Source organism: Chanodichthys erythropterus, chromosome 5, assembly GCF_024489055.1.
Source record: "Chanodichthys erythropterus isolate Z2021 chromosome 5, ASM2448905v1, whole genome shotgun sequence".
Taxonomy (NCBI): Eukaryota; Metazoa; Chordata; class Actinopteri; order Cypriniformes; family Xenocyprididae; genus Chanodichthys; species Chanodichthys erythropterus.
In genome coordinates, this window is record NC_090225.1 from 12,733,791 (window position 1) to 12,753,272 (window position 19,482).

Here is a 19,482-nt window from a genome sequence, read left to right on the forward strand (position 1 = left end):
ATTTATAGTGTTGATATTAATTAGCCAGACCACGAATGGCATTGGTATGCAGAGCATTCTCAGCTTATATGTACTGCACGCCCATATGACATCCTTTTGGTGGTATATTATTGAGATTTTAGGATGATATGCTGTTGTTTTAGTGTCTTTATGATGGAGATCATCATGGAAAAGACTGACCCCTCTGGCAGGACGTGAACTTGCACTCGTTCTTCATTTAGAGAGATGTTTTTACTAACCACTAGGTGGCAGTGTTGGGTCATTTTTGGATCTGTCCTTCAACAGTCTGGTTGCTTATTTGCAGTAATTCATAGCTTTGTAACAGCAAATTTTGATCTCAAAGTTTATTTTGTGTTTACTGCTACTTTTTATTATTTTTATAATCATTCAGGTATTTTTTCACAAGAAATCTTGATTAGTTTTTTGGGGTATGATTTATCATAGCATTTGGAATTCAAAACAAGATAGAGCATGTTTGATTTGAGATGTTTGACTTCTTAACCATGTTATAGAAAATACATCTCAAGTTGTTCATAGCCCTCAGTGTTTGTTAAGAATCTTCAACTAGAGTTTGACTCACACGGGTCCTGTGAACACACACTTATGTGTAGTTTAATTTGTCTTGTTTTTTTCTCATCTCAGGTCCAGATTGCTCTCTAAAATTTCCTTCGGCTGAACCGCACTGGTTTCTGCCTAACGTGAAGCCTGATGGACAGTCACTAGGCCGGGCTTCTCATAAAGCAGTGGTTCATGGGAAGCTGATGTGGGTGATTGGAGGGTTCACCTTTAACTACAGCTTCTTTCAAATGGTTATAAAGTAAGTTCTGCTGTCTGGTGACATCATCAGCCAATATTTTTTACCTGACTTTATAAAGATCACTTGTGTCTAGAAGAGTCATACATACACACTTATGTTTAATTTTGTGATGTGATCTTCAAAAGCCATTTTGAACGTTTAGGGTTTTATATTATATCCCAACCAACTTGGGATGATAACCTTGCTTTGACCCTTAAAAAGTTATATTTTGAATAATTGCTGTTCTTTTGAGCTTTCTATTTGTCAAAGAATCCTGAAGTTTCCACAAAACTATTAAGCAGCACAACTGTTTTCAAAATTGATGATGATGATAATAATAAGAAATGTTTCTTGAGCACCAAATCAAGATGTTAGTATAATTTCTGAAGGATCATGTGACACTGAAGACTGGAGTAATGATGCTGAAAATTCAGCTTTGCCATCACAGGAATATGTTACATTTTTAAATATATTTGAATAGGAACAAGTTCAGTTGTAATACTATTAATATTTCACAATATACTGTTTTGTTTTTTTTACCATATACCTTGATAAACATGACTTCTTAAGTTTCTTCATGAGAAAATCAGTAGTGTATACATTACTTTTTCCACTTGTATTATCTTGCAATGAGTGTGCAACACTTTCTCTTTCTTCCTTTCCTTACACTTCTTTGTCTGTTTTGCAGCTATAATCTAGAGAGCAGCACATGGGATGTGGTTCCAATCAATGGTGGCCCTCTGCAGCGCTATGGACACTCTCTGGCTCTTCACAAGGTAAACACACTGCTAGACTCTATACGTTGTATAACAATGCCTCAGTGAGTGTTTTAATTGTTTGTCCATTGATATGCAGATCCATTGATTTACAAATCAAAAGATGTGACCTCCGTCATTGTCCATAATGCTAGAAGCACAAATAGTGTTTAGCTACTTGTTGCACTGAGTTGCATGTTCTTTGTGGATATTTTTGTAGCAACAGTGCCCACTAGTGTTTATTATTCAGAAATCATTTTAATAATTGTGAAGTGTTGTGGTAATCATTACATTAAAAGCTGGACAGTTTATGGCTCAGTGCTATCTAAAGGAGGGTGTTAAATGATTAATGCTCTCTTGATTTCTTGTGTGCTCTCTTTTTCCTGGGTGTCATGTTTTCTTCTGTAGGAGAGGTCAGAGCAGGGTAAGCATCAGGGTGATTTGAGATCACGGTTGAGCAGATTAATTAGAGTGATAGAGATATCTTACACTAGCATTACATTTTTAATTGTTTACTGACAAGCAGTAATTTTATGTGTGTGATAAGCATGTGTACTCTGTCAAATGTATTAACTGTGTAAAATTATGTTTTTAGCTGTGTAAAAAAAAAACAAAACAACTTCCTCTTTCCAAATTTTCCTTTTCCGTTGTTCCTTCACTTCCTTCATTCTGCTTGTTAAGGAGGCAGGCTTATCATAAAAATGACAACAGTTGTAAAGTAAGCCAGGTATTCATTTGAATGTTATGATAATGCTATGATAAGTTTTCTTATGTCAGGGCTATTAAAAGAAAAGCAGTGTTGCATTGGCCGGGAATCGAACCCGGGCCTCCCGCGTGGCAGGCGAGAATTCTACCACTGAACCACCAATGCATACATAAGAGCAAGATTATGTGCTTCTGTCCTCATGTGGATCTGATGCACACATGGCTTTTTAAATCAATGCAACGAAAGCAAGTCGGTCAGGACACAGAGTTGAGAAACTATTTAATTGTTTATATAAAATTTTAAACGAGAGAAAAGAAGGTTGTGTGTGCAGTGCAGTCCCACATGACTACGGGACCTCCCAAGGCACTGTCATGTGAGCATTGGTGGTTCAGTGGTAGAATTCTCGCCTGCCACGCGGGAGGCCCGGGTTCGATTCCCGGCCAATGCAACATTCCTTTTCTTTTCTCAGTCCAGACAAAACGAAAACTCAGGAGTCAGGACTTTATTGCAACAATAAAATTAATGGTTTTTCTTGAAGACTTTTATGACAGCCTGTCTGTTTAACCGAATGAAAGACATAAAGGAACAATAGAAAATGTGCAGTAAAAATTGGACAGAGAAAGTTTTTTTTTTCTAACACAGCTAAAAACATAATTTAGCACAGTTAATGCATTTGATCCCATGGTTTTCATCCTAAAAGCAGAACTTTAAAAAAAATGTGTCTATTGTGTAAATTTTTGCTGAAAACACATCCATGTGAATCACATTCTTTCCGATGAATTTTCCACTTCAGGGTGTTTGTTTTCTCCACCAGAGCTTCTGATAATGTATGCGGATTCATAAGAATGCTTATTCTGTTAATGGTTTTAAAGATATGCTCACTGAGTCTGAACAAAATAAGCAGGAGCTTTCTCTCAGTCCAAAGTGTAAAAAGGTTTCACTGGGCTATTTTTAAACCAGCATAAAAAAGCAGTGAATATAACTGTGCAGCAGTTTAATGGACACCAAGACCTCACCCTTTTTCATCACACATATAAACATAAACAAACTTTCTCTCATTCACCGTGCATATTATTTTTTAAATTAGCTGACTTCATTGTGGCAAAAGGTCCCTGGCAAATGGACAAATTAAATTCATTGTTCTATCCATAATACACATAACTGTATTTCACTAAGCTGTCATTTGGCAGATGTCTTTATTTGTCATAAACTGCTGCAATGAATGCACTTTGATGATAGGAATGCAGTAGCAGGCCAGTGAATGTGCATTTATAGAGGATTAGACGTGAATGCTTGTGTGTGTGCGCGCATGTACATGAATGTGAGAGTTCAGTCAGCATAATGAGATGGCATTTCGCTTACTGTTTCATGAATCATAAAGTGGCTTTCTGCACTTTTATCTGAACCAAAATATATGTGTGGATATCCTCATTTCCTTCTTTTCCATTCTGATTGTCTTTAGGCCAACCGTTGCCTTTGAATATCAACTGAATACAAAACACAGGATGCATTTATACACATGCCAACTAAAAAAAATTATTGTCATTTATTAGGAAAATTACAAACTGTAACAACTAAGTAGTCTTTATTCACAATTTCACACATAATAATAATAAAAATTTTGTATGGCCTCCTTTGTCCTTGACAACAGCTTGCATTCTTGCTGGCATTGTTTGTATGTACTTTTCCACAGTCTCTGTTGTTATTGACTTCCAAATAGTTTCTAGTTGTTCCCAAAGACTTGCTTTTAATTAAACTTTTGTGTGACCTATCTTCGAATCCATTAAGTCCCAACAACAATTAAAGCTGCAAGCAGCGATGAAAGGGCCCTCGCACCCAGGCTCACCACCACCCGTTGGCCTTAGGAAAACAGTGAACAGTGAGCGACATGCATGTAAGCGAGTAAATACAGGAGAATTTCAAAGTGCCAGATTTCCTGCTGCCAACAGGTGGCGCTTTGACCTTAACTGAATATTGCCATGTTGATGTCTTCAGGCCAGGACTATTATCGAACATGTGAAGTTTGGTGCATTTATTTGATCAGAAGTATTATTACAATTTATAATTTAAAATAACTGTTTTCTATTATGTTTTAAATATTTGATGTATATTTTAATCTGTTACAAAATGTAATTTCTGTGTCAAAGCTGAATTTTCAGCAGCCATTACTCCAGTCTTCAGCGTCTTCACGATCTAATATGCTGATTTGCTGCTTAAGAAACATTTCTTATTATTATCAATATTGAAAACAGTTGTGCTGCTTAATATTTTTGTGGAAATGTTCTTACTGACCCCAAACTTTTGACTGGTCAAAGCAAATCAAAATTAGAATTGAGGATTAGGAGATTAGTCTGTTTGAATAAACAGCTCATAATCACAATAGTAAATGGTAATAGCATTAGTAAAGAGAGTGGTTTTCAGTAGTTGTATACTCAAGTCTTGAGTCATGTTTTTGCTAAAGAGATGCAGCAGTGTCACTAGGCTTCAGTCTGTTCTCCATGGAGTCCTTTTTAGATGCAGTGTATTGATTGACTGTTTACACAGGAGAATATGTGATCCTGTGATGCTGGGAAATTGGTGTCTAACTTTTGCTCAGCCTGAGGTGATTTAATGCCTCAAATGGTTGAACAGGAGCTCATAATGTCTTAATTTCTCTTCTCTGCTCTTTTCAGGATGATATCTACATGTTTGGTGGGAAGCTGGAGGCAGGCTCTAGGGACATAACAGATGAACTGTGGCTGTTTGATACACGTAGCCATTCTTGGTCCCTCAGGACGCCCAGTCCTGGGCTGCAGGCCCAGCACTTTGCCGTGGAGGGACATACTGCTCACATAGTGGACAACAGAAATGGAGAGCCCATCATGGTGGTGCTTTTTGGCTATTCACCCATTTATAGCTATCTCAGCCATGTCCAGGAGTACAACATTCGTAAGTGCCATTATATACCTGTTGTTGAGAAAAATATTCCTCACATGAACTGATGGTGCATTCAAGTCATGTCAGAAAGATCGTATTTACAAGTTGAACGCACATGAACATCACCACAAATTCGTAATAATGAGTGAGAAACTTTGGATTTTCTTTAAGCCATGAGTTTCAGAGTTGAAAAATAACATGAAACAAAAACACACCTGATGCGCATGCTTTATTGGTCAATTTGTAGATGTAGAGATAAAAATCTTGATGAATTTTATGTAGCTTCGACCAAAGTGATTTGAAAGCACCTGATGTTTAAAGTACCACTTCCCAAGTAAACATGAACTTCCCAGGCAGACTTGAATGCACCGTGATTGTGTAGTTTAATGACAGGGTCTGTTTTAAGATGAGGTTGTGTCTGACAAATGCAGACAGTTCCTCTGGATTCCAGCAGATGGCAGTGTATTATAACATGTTATTAGCACAGCACTTTAGTGATGAAATGGTGAGTGGACATGGCCAGACTCATTAAAGTGAAGGTTCTTTTCTTTCTGTGGTATTTTTTACTCAACTCGCTCCACTCTCTGTCACAAACACACACCCACTCAAACACACACTCATGCTTTAGGTCATTAAGAAGTGGTGGTACCTGAACTGCACTGTCTGGGATTGAACAATGATTAATGTGTCTGAGCTCTGTTGAGACTCCACTTGAATCTCTCTTTCTTGTGTTCTACCTTTCCCCCTCTCGCTTTTTCTTTGCTCGTTCTCTCTAAATGAATACATGACCTTGTTAGGGCTGTTGAAAATGATGGAAATCGCACCCCACTGCGCATCTGTGAACTTGATGACATAAAGAACTTGGCGAAATTAGAGTGATGCAATACTTGTAGATTTCAAAGCTTTCTTAAACATGAGATAGGTATAAATGCAGTGATGTAACAAGCCCTGATATTAATGAAAGGCAGAGAATGCTTAACCATGGTATCCTTTGTCTCTGTAACACTTAGTCATGTGTAATTGATCACAGATGTTCTACCAGAGAGCAACTAACCACGGTCTTGAAGTCGGACTAGCATATAAAATGTCAGCATGTTAGATTTAGCAATGTAAATCTCTTTTTTTTTTTTTTCATGTTTTAGTTTACTTAATATATTTTATGTTTACAAAACATTGTTGCATTGGCCGGGAATCGAACCCGGGCCTCCCGCGTGGCAGGCGAGAATTCTACCACTGAACCACCAATGCTCACATGACTCATGTTTGTGCTGACACGTCGTCTTCCGTGGCTGTTATTGAGCTGTTCATAGTTTATATTTTGTTCATTTTTTTCCACTCTGATTTTGACTTTTATTTCTTCTCTAATGTTTTTGTTTCCCCCCCACATCGTTTCTCGGCTCCTCACTATACTAACAAACTTGCTTTGAGTGGTTTTAATTGTCTTCCATGTAAGATCTTTGAGTGGCCCTTCAAAATTCTGTTTCAAGCCTATGTGCATGCGCACTAAAATATTGTGGCATTTGAAACATATAATATAATATAATATAATATAATATAATATAATATAATATAATATAATATAATATAATAATACATTAATATTGCTTTTGGACATTTGCTATTGTAAAACTTCTGCATTAAAATGCATGTGCACTTTTAAAAGGTTTACACTGAATTTATGTTAATAACCAGATGATTTAAAGAAAGATATTTATTTTTCTGCCTGATGATTTCTTGTACGTTTTTCAGTAGATTTTTTTTCTTTCTTTTCCTTTTTTTTAAAAAAAAACTTTCTCATGTTACCCTGCATTGTTTGTATAATACAAATGAGATACTAGAATAGAAACACTATCTTTCAAATGTTTGGGGTCAGTAATTATTTTATTCAGCAAGGACAAATTAAATTAAAAGTGACAGTAAAGACATTTATAGTGTTACAAAATATTTCAATTACAAATAAGTGCTGTTCTTTTGAACTTTCTATCTATCAAAGAATCCTGAGAAAAAAAAAAAAAAAGTTTCACAGTTTCCACATATTAAGTTGCTCAATGGTTTTCAACATTGATAATAATAAGAAATGTTTCATAAGCATCAAATTAGCATATTAGAATGATTCCTGAATGATCATGTGACATGCACTTTTGATTTTCTTCTATGTCAGGCACTAACTCCTGGACGGTGGCAGAGACAAATGGGGCACTGGTGCAGGGAGGATATGGCCACAGCAGCATTTATGACAGCTCCTCACATTCCATATATGTCCACGGAGGATACAAAGCCCTCCCTGCCAACAAATATGGCCTAGTGGATCATTTATACCGCTATCAGGTCCACACGCACACCTGGTGAGTATCCACACTGTGTACATTTTATACTCTTTGTAACGAATGTGTAGCGGTTATTAATCAATTTATGGATGAAATATGAATATAATAATTCATAAGGTTATGAATAAATTATGATTCATATATCGACCCAATGGGGAATTAAACATATATTGTGAATCAATTACAACGAATTATAATCAATTACATATATGATTAGTTCTGGTTTAATAATTATTTAGAGAAACTGTTCGTTTGTCCAGCAAACTAAGTCCCTCACAGAATATTATAAACGGAGTTATTCTCTGGCCATGAAAATAACTAAAGCATAAAGCGTTAAAGTGACTTGGTCTTCAGTTGGAAGAACAACAGAACAATCGAGCATGAATTAAGTGTTTTAATATATGCAGCTACGAATACAGAGGTTATACATCTAAATATATATACAAGAAAATACATATATATACACGAGAATGAAAATGAAGAAAAGACAGGGAAAGAAAGATGATCAAAGAATGGCAAATTACACAGTTAAACCCTTTTGAGAGAGCCAGCACAGAAATCAGTTTAGACAAATTTAAGGTAAATGATAATACTTGCTTATTGGTTCAAGTCCGTGAGTAGCAGTTTCAACGCGCTTGGCTTGGTCCTTTCCGAGAGGGTTTCTCCGGCGGGGTTTTCAAAAGAGGTTTAAACTTAAGTAACTTAACCGAAGAGAGAGAGAGAGAAAGGAAGTGGTCCTCCCGAGCTGCGCGCGTGGTTGGGAAGCGCGGTCACCTGAGGCGTCCGGGGAGACGTGCACGAGACGATCGGGAGGTCACCGGGAGAACACAGAAAAGGTGTGTGTTGTTGTTTTTATGGAAACCCAAACTAACACACCTCCTGAATTGTAGCGGCCAATAGATGCGCAGCACTATCTGGCGGGCAAAGTTCCTTGGTTTGGTCTCCTAGATGAATTTGCATACTTAGTGGCCATCAGACCGGATTTCGAGATCGAGTGCTTTCTTCACAGTATCATTAAACACATAGAAAAATGCATATGTCAGCCATGTGACCCACCTCAGTAAATAGCTCGAGTCCGGAGCTTTACGGAGAGACCAAACTCGCCAGATTAGAAAGGCATAGACAAGAAGTTATGGTTTACAGACAAAATTATATCGTTAAAATGCACACTAGCACAAATACACTAATTTAAACACTAGGAAACATGCATAGGCCCTAAAATATATGAAATATATATTTCAGCATAGTGGTAGGATATATATACAGTTAAAAATTTATGTTTGTGTGTTTCTGTATGTGTGTCTGTGTGTGTGTTTTTGTGTGTGCCAGTGTGTGTGGGTGCTGGAATGTGGATCTGGCCCATAGTCCACATGAGGGGCCCCTTTGATGTCCTAAGAGCAAGGAAATTGGGCCTGCTGTGTTACCTCGGAGGGCAACAAAGGTGTCAAGTGGGCTCATCTTTAGTAGACTGTTCGGAGCCGATTTAGTGATTAAGAAACAAAGTTCATCAGGTTAAAAGCATTCTGAAAACTCCAAAGTTTATTGACTCTGAACGGATCCATCCAGACGTTACAGATTCCCCTTTCGGCCAACGAAGTTCCTGCGCGGACTTCGTTGGACGGTAACCAAGTTCGATGGCACATGGATCCGGATGGTCATGCAGCAGGTGGTTCCTACTGGTCCTTGAGGGAGAGCAGATAAGCACCTGTCCATGGATTCTTGCATCCCTTTGATCCCTTGGGATAGGATGAAGGCCAGGCCCAGGGCGAGTGAGTACTTGATTGCCATGGAGAGGCAACGGGTTGTGTTGGCAGGAGTCCAAGCTTGGGCTTTAGGTGGGCTGGTCAGGACAGGCAGTCGTGAGAGTGCTTGGAGGGGTGCATCAATAGGAGTACTGTCACTTAGCTGGGACCCCCTTTGTCAATCCTCAGTTCCATTCCTGGATCTAAGGTGTGATGGTGATCCCTGGGGGAAGATGGGATTTCCAGTTCTGACTGGTCCTCTTTGCTTGAGAGACAGTGCACCGCCAGATGGCTGCGGTGAAGGATGGAACCCAGGGGTACCTGGATCCACTTACTTGGATTGGGCAGGCTGACACGAGTGGCGGTGTTGTGCTGATTGTAGATTAGGATGGCAGCATGAGTAGGGGTTTGGATGAGCAGTCGATCACCCACAGTCTCGGCTTGTGTTCCGATAACTGGGGTGCGAGGCTTGGCCGGGCAGCGTGTGTCGCTGGTCATGGGCTGCAACCGGCCCATTCCTTCAGTGTGGTTTCTGAGGAAGAGCTGGTTTGGGCAGAAGTACTGAAAGTCTTTGGTGAAACTACACCTGCGAAAGTGGGGAGCCGGGCACAGCCGTGGGTTGCTGTTGTGGTAGGCTACCGCAACTGAGGTGTGTTTCTTGGCATGGGTGTTACGTTGCCGCCACCTGACATTGACCATGTCTTTGGGTCTGCCAGTAGCAAAGTCCAGCACAGTTTGTGTAGGATACTGAGGACTCCTATTCATAGCCACTCTGTCCATAGAGAAGCTAATTTCTCGCAGCAGGTCTGTCAACAGAGCTATAACCAGCTGATTTTGGGCAAAGTCATTCTGGAGGACTGTAAACAGTTGCTTCCTTGAGTTCGCAGTTTGGATCAGCAGGAAACTGTGAGTGCGGAGAACCACCGCAATACCTTTCCAGGATTTGCAGGTGGTTTGCAGGGTTTGGCTCTGTGTTGCGAGTTGCTTTCTCAGTTGTAGGCGGAGCTTGTTGTGCTGCTGATGAGGGGAGCAGGCTGTGATGAGACTCAAGTCTCCTGGTTGGTACAGATGCAACGGCAGTGGCACCTGCCGTGCCATCAGTAGTTCTGTGGGGAACACCTGAGTTGACTCCTGTACGGTGTCTGTGATGGCCATGAGCATCAGAGGAGGTTTTACCGTCCAGTCTTTCTGGTCGACTGACCGTGGAAATGTGATTCCTCGGTTTTGCAGTGAAGCTCGGTGCTTTGCGTTTGCAGTCTGGACATGACGGTAAACTTGACATCCTCTGGCGTGCTCTGCCACATCTTGCTGCATGCTGGGCCAGTGCGCCACTTGTTTTAATGTCTCGTCCGTAGTTCTGGTGCCATGGTGTTTGGCACATGGTGTGTCGTGGGTGTATATCAGTTCACCCCCTTTTGGCCCTGTGGCAGTACAGGCTTTGGCGCTGTGAGGACATCAGGGACATACTTTAGAAAGTTTATTCCCACACGCAGCATGTGGTCGGTCTCGTGCAGTCGTTTGTTGCTAGGGGCCGCCGTGGGACCAGATGCCGGGAACGGGAGGTTGGAGGGGTCTGAGTGGTGGTACAAAACATGTCGAATGGAAATGTTGGAAAGTTTGGTTGTCAGTGGCAGTGGCAGTAAGGTGGGAAATGTTGCAGGAACAGTCCGCTGGCTGCGGGTTGTTGTTGCCACACTAAGGGTGGGTGAATGGGGTGGGTGTGACCATAGCTTGTTATGCAGTGTGCCAGTCTTGGCAAGGGCATTAGTTTGGTCGTTCACACCTTTGTCACGCCCTGGTTGCTTCAAGCATCTTTTCACCTTTTCCCAGTAAATGATCATGTCGTGTGCTTGGGTGAGGTGATCACGTGTCTGGAACATGTGTTGATGTTTCACCTGCTTGTTGCATTCAGTCTTGAAACCAGTTTGTTTCCAGCCCAGAAGATGGCATGTGAAACAAGGTCTGGCAACGTGTGAGTCTGTGCACATGAGTTCCCTGATGTTATGAGCTGAGGAGACGTGAAGGGTTTTGAGGGTAGCTGCTGCTTCACCATATTGACATGACTGGGGACCCCACCTGCTGTTCTGTGGTTGGCAGGGTTGGTTTCTTAACCATCGTACCCCTGCATTTGCCTGTGGGATGCCCTCATGGTTGTAGGAACGTCCATCGACGTAGGCCGTGGGCATTCCTTGGCACGCATTCTCTTTGAGGTATCTGTGACAGGCTGGTCGCTGTTGTTGGGGTACCAGTATCTGAAGTGTCAACGCTGGTGTGCTGTTATAGCAGTTTTGACAGGCAGCTGAATCTCCGCTCCGTGCAGACTTGTGCTTTCTGGCACGTTGTGGCAGTGGCACCTGCTGGTTCAGCCTCCTGAAGTCGCTGGTGGGTCGCCACTTGCTGTCTGGTTTGACAATGGACCAGGTAGGGACTGAATAGGTGCTGTTGCATGGGCAGATAACACCTTTTCCTTCTGTTGAATGAACAACCTCCTGTACTGGTTCATGTGGGGCGATGTGACCTTCGTACTGCCTGATTAAGGTGGGAGGAGCATTTGGGTGTGTTGCACTATGCACTGTGTGAAGTTTAGTGAGACCACAGCATAAAAGGTCTTTGTCAAATGTCACTTTGAATTTGTGCAAGACGTTTCTGAGTCTTCGACAGTCTGCATCATTCTTTAGCGCACTTGCATCTTTCTGGATCTGTTGGCCTTTAGGCTCAAACCTTGGGAAGGGCTCCTCTGTTGTAGTGTAAGCTGTCAGGTTGGCTGTCCGAGGTGCAGCGCTTTCCTGAGTTTCACAGGCAGGCTGGTTAGCGACTGTGGGTACTGCAAGGTGTTTGTCCTCCATCAGCTCCGTTCTGTGCACCTGTTCTGTGGGTACCAGTTTGATGGAAGTGATGGAGATGCTCTTGAAGGATGCTGTGAAACTTGTGTTGCTTAAGCTTCCTTCTGGGACCATGGCAGCTGGTATTAAGTTAATGACTGTTAACTTGCGTTCAAAGTCATAGGGGCCGTGGTCCATTATCCATTCTAGATGGTGGGCTTTGGGAATGCTGATGTCTGTGACCATGCATTCGTTGAGCCAGCTGTGAACTACGTAGGGTGACACTTCAGTTAGCGGTGTGGCTTTTAGAGCAAGTCCAAGTTCCACACCTTCAGGTGACAGTGTGAAGGAGCCCAGCATGTGGCTTAGGGTTTGACCACATTGCCTGTTGAGCCAAACAGCACCCCCTTTGGTGTAAGGTGGTACTACAATTTCCTGTATGTTGATCCAAACAGCACCCCCTTTGGTGTAAGGTGGTACTACAGGTTCCTGTATGTTGATCAGGATGCAGACCTGTTGGATAGTCTGGCCTGACAGGAAGTTGGCAGTGTTGACAGGAACAACAGGAAGCTGTACAGTCATTGGGGCCCACAACAACTCATTTGCACTGTCCGTATGAGCACTAGAGTGCATCAGGATGTCTGGAAGGACCAGGAAGTGATGGGTTAAATGCCGGTTGTTCCATTTGAAGTTCACAACGCAGATGTCCTTGACGGTCATCATGGTTGACAGACGAAAGTCCAATGGGAAGCGTATTTGCATGTTGACAAATGGGAGGTCCGGTGTTCCTTCAATGAGGGCACTTAACAGCGTGTGGCTGAAGGCTGAGTTGTCTGCCCACAGTGTGAGAATAATGTCTGTTGTAGTTACATCATTCAGCTGTGAGTCTGTCATGACCTTGGAGCAGAGAGAGTTACAGTCTATGGTGAGTTGAAGTACGCCGGGTAGCGAACTTGAACTGTGCTCTAAGACCGGGTTCCCGCGGTTAGCTGGGAGATTTCCCGCGACCTCTGTGACCTGACCGTCTGGCTCAGGTGGCCTGGGTGACTGGGAAGGCAGAAGTTCACACACTTGAGCCCAGATTTTCAGTGGTCTGGCGTTCAATAAGGGCTCAAAACAGTCTAGCAGGTCTTTGTGAGTGGAACAGAGAAACGTGTCCATTTGCGCTACGCACACAGGAGGTACCAGGCTCACTCGACCAATGGTGTGGTGTGTGGGAGCTGTGTGTTCAAGGTGGACCTCATTTGGACTGTGCGACTGCACATTCAGCTCACATCTTTGTGACTTGAGAGTCTGAGTTTGTCTTTCAGCTTCATTTCTCAGTCTTTCAAAAAGGTAAGGACAGGTTTCTGGACAGTGATCGGAGTCTGGGTAACTGGTTGGAATTTCTACAGTCTTTTTAGACGCAGTTCTCTGCTTGGCTTGAGCTTCGTCGACCAAGTCTCGCGGCTGCTGAATAGACATGCTGCTTGAGCAGGCCAAGGCTGCCAGATGATCACTCACCGCAGGGTGCAGCTCTCGGAGAAGCAGAGGGTTGAAGATGAAATCTTCCTCCGTTGCTGGCTGGTTACGTGCTCCGTAGTACCCCCTTTGCATTCGGCTGTAGAAAGTGTATGGGTTATTCAGTCTGCCCCGTTTTAGGTCCATGGCAGCAGGGAGCCCTTGATCTGATGCAGGGTCAGAAAGCTTTTGGATCAGAACCTGTCGCAGGTGCTGGCAGTTGGATGTGACAGCTGCTGGCGAAGGTTCTTGGCCGTTGGACGTTTTGGGCAGTGGACTTTTAACCCCATTTGGAATTAGGGCTTCTTGACTGGTTAGGGGAAACTCGGTGATGTGTGTTTCCCCTCCCATGCCACTTTTCAGTACTCTGTAACCAGTGTCAAGTTCATTCACATAGTCTCTTTGTTGTTTCGGAGCCATAACTCCTTTCTGGGCCTGTTTGAGATGATTTTCACAGGTCAGGGCTTTAGTGTGTCTGTCTTTCAGTGTAGTCTCTGCTTTGGCTAGGGGAGCTTCGCTGTGTTGGAGTTTTCCAGTCAGTTTTCTACGCTCCACCTCCAGGTGGAGCTCTGCGAGGGCTTTTTGAAGTCTTTGCAGCTCCTCCTGCAGCTCGGGTTTGGATTCGTCCGCTGTCCAACGCTGGTCCTGGGTCTCGACGAGTCGCTGATCGTGGTGACGATGAATCTGGGCCTGATTCCTACGGGCGTCCTCCGCCTGGAGCTTGAGGTTGTGGGCGATGGCTCGGATGACTCTCGCCCACTCTTTGTAGCTTGGCATTGGATCGTGGGCCATTAGTCGATTCAGGTTGTCGTCCAGCTGCTCGTTGCTTAGGTGCTGGGGATCCACAGCGTCGTTGGGCAGGATTGTGCTGGTCAGGGAGCCCAACCCGGTCTTGAGTCCGTCCCCATGGGTGCTGGGGCTGGCTGCTCTGAACACGTTAGCTTGCTGTTGGCGAGAGAAAGACAGCACAAACAGAACCAATGCAAGCACGCGCAGGGCTAACGACTTATAATAATGCATGATTATATACTTCTTTGGTTTGGTTCCAGTTAACTGGTGCAGACAGTTAGTGGAATGTAGGCTAGACACTTAATTGTCGATAGCCAAAAGGACCACGCGGGTCAATTTGTGTGGGTGAGTGCCGGATTTGAATAAAGATTTTGACAGGCGGTAGCCCTAAGAGTCCTTTGATGACTCTCGCTGCTCGGTTGTCTATCTATTACTCAGTTTTCCGTGATGGCTCTCACAGGCTCTGCTTTTACATGAACTGAAAGAAACAAACACAGTAGAGAAGCAAAACAGAACAGGGAGGATGCAATTAAATGAGAAATAGAGCAGTAAACAAATAGAAAGGAATCAAAATAGAATCGCAATAAACTAAAACAGAAGGGCTAGAGGGGAGAAGTGAAACTTAAACTTCCTATTCCAGCTGGGTTTATGACGGTGTCAGGCGAGTGCACGGTTGCATCATAAAACCTAGAGGGATGGTATGGATCGAGAGCCTAAGGGTTGGCCCGCACCTGAGTAATTGAAGAATATGTAATATTCTGTGGCTTTCAATTAGGTGAAGTGACTGTATGTCGTAGGCCTGGGTGAATCGTGGGTGCTCAGATAAGAACTCAATGGCAGGCCACCTTTCCTCGACGATCAAACACTCTACTGCGGTGTCCGTGGCCACCTGTCCCCTTTGTACCACGGTGCAACCTCTCAAACAGGGAACACCAGCACAATTGCGCACTTTGGCAAGGTATTTGCGCCAACGGCCCGAGTGACCAGTCAAGATTGAGTTTTCCCTGAACTCAGAGTCTGTCCCCTTTACGGGCAGTTACTCCAAACGGGCGGTTCTGTCGTGCAGAAGCCTGAGCAGGGAATTTAAACAAAATTGCCGCTTGTTGTCACCCCGGGTCTCGTTGCCTCCCTGTACCTGATACACAACTCGCTGATGTCCTTGCGTGTTGCCCGTGATACGAGGTCAGAATGTCCACGATTCACACACGGTTAGTGTAAGAAGCGCCAGGCCAGGTAGCTCCACTCACTGGAACTCACTGGAGCAACCGTCAGCTCACCCCAGGGCGCTAAAGGGCCTTATCTGCAAGTGCACAAACAATCAGGTAAACACGACTTAACTGTAAATTTAAAACTCAATTTAAATCTTGTTTAAATAGAATTTAACTAATTAAGTGTGTAGGATAAAAGAGTAGGGGTCTAAAATGAACTAGCTAGAAGCAGAAAAGTAAAGATAACAGAAAACAAAAACAAATCAGATGCACTTGATTCAAATTTGAATTAAACTCTGTTCAATTCAATTTAAATGAGTGCATAGAATAACAGGATGGGAAAAAACGAAAAGAGGATAATTCAGAGGCACTTGATTCAAATTTGAATTAAACTTGTTCAATTAAATTTAAATGAGTGCATAGAATAACAGAATGGGAGAAAGAAAAGAGAAAGCCTTCCCTATTTGCAGATTTTTCCTAAAGAGAATTGCTTGTTGATAGCAAAATGCCAACTGATTGACACTACTTAATTTTAAAATTGAATTAAATGTTATTTAATTAAATTCAAAAATAAGTGTATGAAATAAGGGAGGCTTGGGTGTGCGTGAATATTATTGCCAGCCAATAACACACAGGACCCAGAACTAAGAGTGAATAAAATAAAACATTAAGTAATAAAGGGAATGAATTTCCAAAGTAAACTAAAGAAATAACTTGAGAGAGAGAAAAGACAAAAAGGGAATGGATGAAATAACACAAAGTGGAATAAAAATAAAATAAATAAACTGAAATAAAATAAAATAAAGTAGATCTGTGAATACAGGAAAAAGAATACAAGGGAAAAGAGAATTGACTTATCTGACAGTGTCCACCAGGGCGCACTCTCAGAAAGTGAATTCCCTTGTTGGAAGGGAAACAATTTAAATTAAAAATTTAAACGCGTTTAAATTAAATTTAAATCAGTAAACCACATTCCAACAATGATTGGAAAGCATAACCACCAAAAGCAAATTACTTTTACAACTCCCCGCAGTATAGAGAAGCAAAAGATAACTTGGAGATAATTAAGTTCAAAGTATGGAGCGGCTTTAACTCAGAACGTCCACGCGGTGGCGTCACTGAGTCCACACAACCAATAAGTAGGGAGGGGTGGCACACCTGAGCAGACTGCCCTCTGGCGTCTGGTCAGAGTTACTGCATCCCCTTTCTTTAATTCGTGATACAAAAACGAGCGCGCTTGTGGGTTTCTGACCCTTACGCTGTTTTAACTGCACGGTCACGATTACAACTATAGAACCTCAGCGGATTCTTTCATAAATATATGTGTACCGTTTTACTCACGGGTACACAACTCTGGGAATCAGTCCCTTTGGTGCAAACTTTAATGCACGCGAATATGTAACTTTTGCGGGATTGCTTCGCCGCTGTTACTAATCAACATTGGATCAGAATGCTGATACGAGCTCCAAATTATTACACATCAATCGATAAACCAGACGGACTGCTTTTCCGATTAGATCTGTAACGGGGATCACGTGGTTTTGGGTAGCTAGTCCAAACGACGTAACCCAGGAGCAAACCGGCTATTGTGAATTTTTGGACGACACAAGAAATTCAGATTCAATAGCGGGTAAATATAATGAGGCCTTTAAAAGAGATTTAGTGGAAATATTCGTCACTATACTCCTTTCAAAACGCGTTGAATACGATTCAATTCGTTAATTCAAGCGGAAATTAATATTCAAAACTGTAACTTACTGCAAAGATTGTCGTCCTTCACAGATACGAGCTTGAAATATCAATAGACTGCAGTGTATTTCACGGTCAACCAAGGCTAGGCCTGCAGTGTTTTTAGACACAAACAGCAGCTTGTTAACGGTGCGTAGAGAGGACTCGTGCGTCTTCTCACTGAATAAAGCGCGCATGTAAGTTAAATCATACAAAATTATTCTACATTGCTCTTTTACCGAAAACCAAGTTTAAAACGTTGCTCGCGAATCCTCCACCAAATAATATATGTAACGAATGTGTAGCGGTTATTAATCAATTTATGGATGAAATATGAATATAATAATTCATAAGGTTATGAATAAATTATGATTCATATATCGACCCAATGGGGAATTAAACATATATTGTGAATCAATTACAACGAATTATAATCAATTACATATATGATTAGTTCTGGTTTAATAATTATTTAGAGAAACTGTTCGTTTGTCCAGCAAACTAAGTCCCTCACAGAATATTATAAACGGAGTTATTCTCTGGCCATGAAAATAACTAAAGCATAAAGCGATCGAAAAAACGTTAAAGTGACTTGGTCTTCAGTTGGAAGAACAACAGAACAATCGAGCATGAATTAAGTGTTTTAATATATGCAGCTACGAATACAGAGGTTATACATCTAAATATATATACAAGAAAATACATATATATACACGAGAATGAAAATGAAGAAAAGACAGGGAAAGAAAGATGATCAAAGAATGGCAAATTACACAGTTAAACCCTTTTGAGAGAGCCAGCACAGAAATCAGTTTAGACAAATTTAAGGTAAATGATAATACTTGCTTATTGGTTCAAGTCCGTGAGTAGCAGTTTCAACGCGCTTGGCTTGGTCCTTTCCGAGAGGGTTTCTCCGGCGGGGTTTTCAAAAGAGGTTTAAACTTAAGTAACTTAACCGAAGAGAGAGAGAGAGAAAGGAAGTGGTCCTCCCGAGCTGCGCGCGTGGTTGGGAAGCGCGGTCACCTGAGGCGTCCGGGGAGACGTGCACGAGACGATCGGGAGGTCACCGGGAGAACACAGAAAAGGTGTGTGTTGTTGTTTTTATGGAAACCCAAACTAACACACCTCCTGAATTGTAGCGGCCAATAGATGCGCAGCACTATCTGGCGGGCAAAGTTCCTTGGTTTGGTCTCCTAGATGAATTTGCATACTTAGTGGCCATCAGACCGGATTTCGAGATCGAGTGCTTTCTTCACAGTATCATTAAACACATAGAAAAATGCATATGTCAGCCATGTGACCCACCTCAGTAAATAGCTCGAGTCCGGAGCTTTACGGAGAGACCAAACTCGCCAGATTAGAAAGGCATAGACAAGAAGTTATGGTTTACAGACAAAATTATATCGTTAAAATGCACACTAGCACAAATACACTAATTTAAACACTAGGAAACATGCATAGGCCCTAAAATATATGAAATATATATTTCAGCATAGTGGTAGGATATATATACAGTTAAAAATTTATGTTTGTGTGTTTCTGTATGTGTGTCTGTGTGTGTGTTTTTGTGTGTGCCAGTGTGTGTGGGTGCTGGAATGTGGATCTGGCCCATAGTCCACATGAGGGGCCCCTTTGATGTCCTAAGAGCAAGGAAATTGGGCCTGCTGTGTTACCTCGGAGGGCAACAAAGGTGTCAAGTGGGCTCATCTTTAGTAGACTGTTCGGAGCCGATTTAGTGATTAAGAAACAAAGTTCATCAGGTTAAAAGCATTCTGAAAACTCCAAAGTTTATTGACTCTGAACGGATCCATCCAGACGTTACATCTTTAACTATGACAGTGTGTTTGTCTGTGTATAGACTGTGACTAACCATTTCAGTCTCTGCCCTCTCAAAAAAAAAAGAAAAAAAAAGATACTTTTCATCCACACACAAAGCAGATCCTTCACACACATGTGAGCAGGAATCACATCTTCTCTAAGCCAGGAAGTTTGCTAACCAAGACTTCCTGACACGTGTGAAATTTGACAGTATTTACAAATAAGCTGGTAGTGACACTATAAATGATGCCAGGTTGTTGTTGCCAGACTGAGTTCTTTGGAGGTTTAGTCCAAGAGGAATAACCCTGCTAAGAAAAAAAAAAATGCTTAAAGGGATAGTTCACCCAAAAGTGAAAATTCTGTGATTTACTCACT

The 19,482-nt window shown here is 42.1% G+C and overlaps 1 protein-coding gene and 3 non-coding genes across 9 annotated transcripts in view; 2 read left to right on the forward strand and 2 right to left on the reverse strand.

The window, feature by feature from the left end:
- The window catches only part of atrnl1a (attractin-like 1a), a 332,899-nt gene that overhangs the window by 40,404 nt on the left and 273,013 nt on the right, over window positions 1-19,482 (forward strand). For all 6 annotated transcript variants that reach the window (XM_067386115.1, XM_067386114.1, XM_067386113.1 and 3 more), the window contains exons 6-9: window positions 643-817; window positions 1,485-1,572; window positions 4,930-5,185; window positions 7,335-7,518. In XM_067386115.1, coding sequence (XP_067242216.1) covers window positions 643-817; window positions 1,485-1,572; window positions 4,930-5,185; window positions 7,335-7,518 — 703 coding nt within the window. The remainder of the gene's footprint in view (window positions 1-642; window positions 818-1,484; window positions 1,573-4,929; window positions 5,186-7,334; window positions 7,519-19,482) is intronic.
- Window positions 2,352-2,422, reverse strand: trnag-gcc (transfer RNA glycine (anticodon GCC)). Its single transcript has one exon. It is a non-coding gene; the product is annotated as a tRNA-Gly (tRNA).
- On the forward strand, window positions 2,635-2,705 carry trnag-gcc (transfer RNA glycine (anticodon GCC)). Its single transcript has one exon. It is a non-coding gene; the product is annotated as a tRNA-Gly (tRNA).
- On the reverse strand, window positions 6,351-6,421 carry trnag-gcc (transfer RNA glycine (anticodon GCC)). The gene has a single exon. It is a non-coding gene; the product is annotated as a tRNA-Gly (tRNA).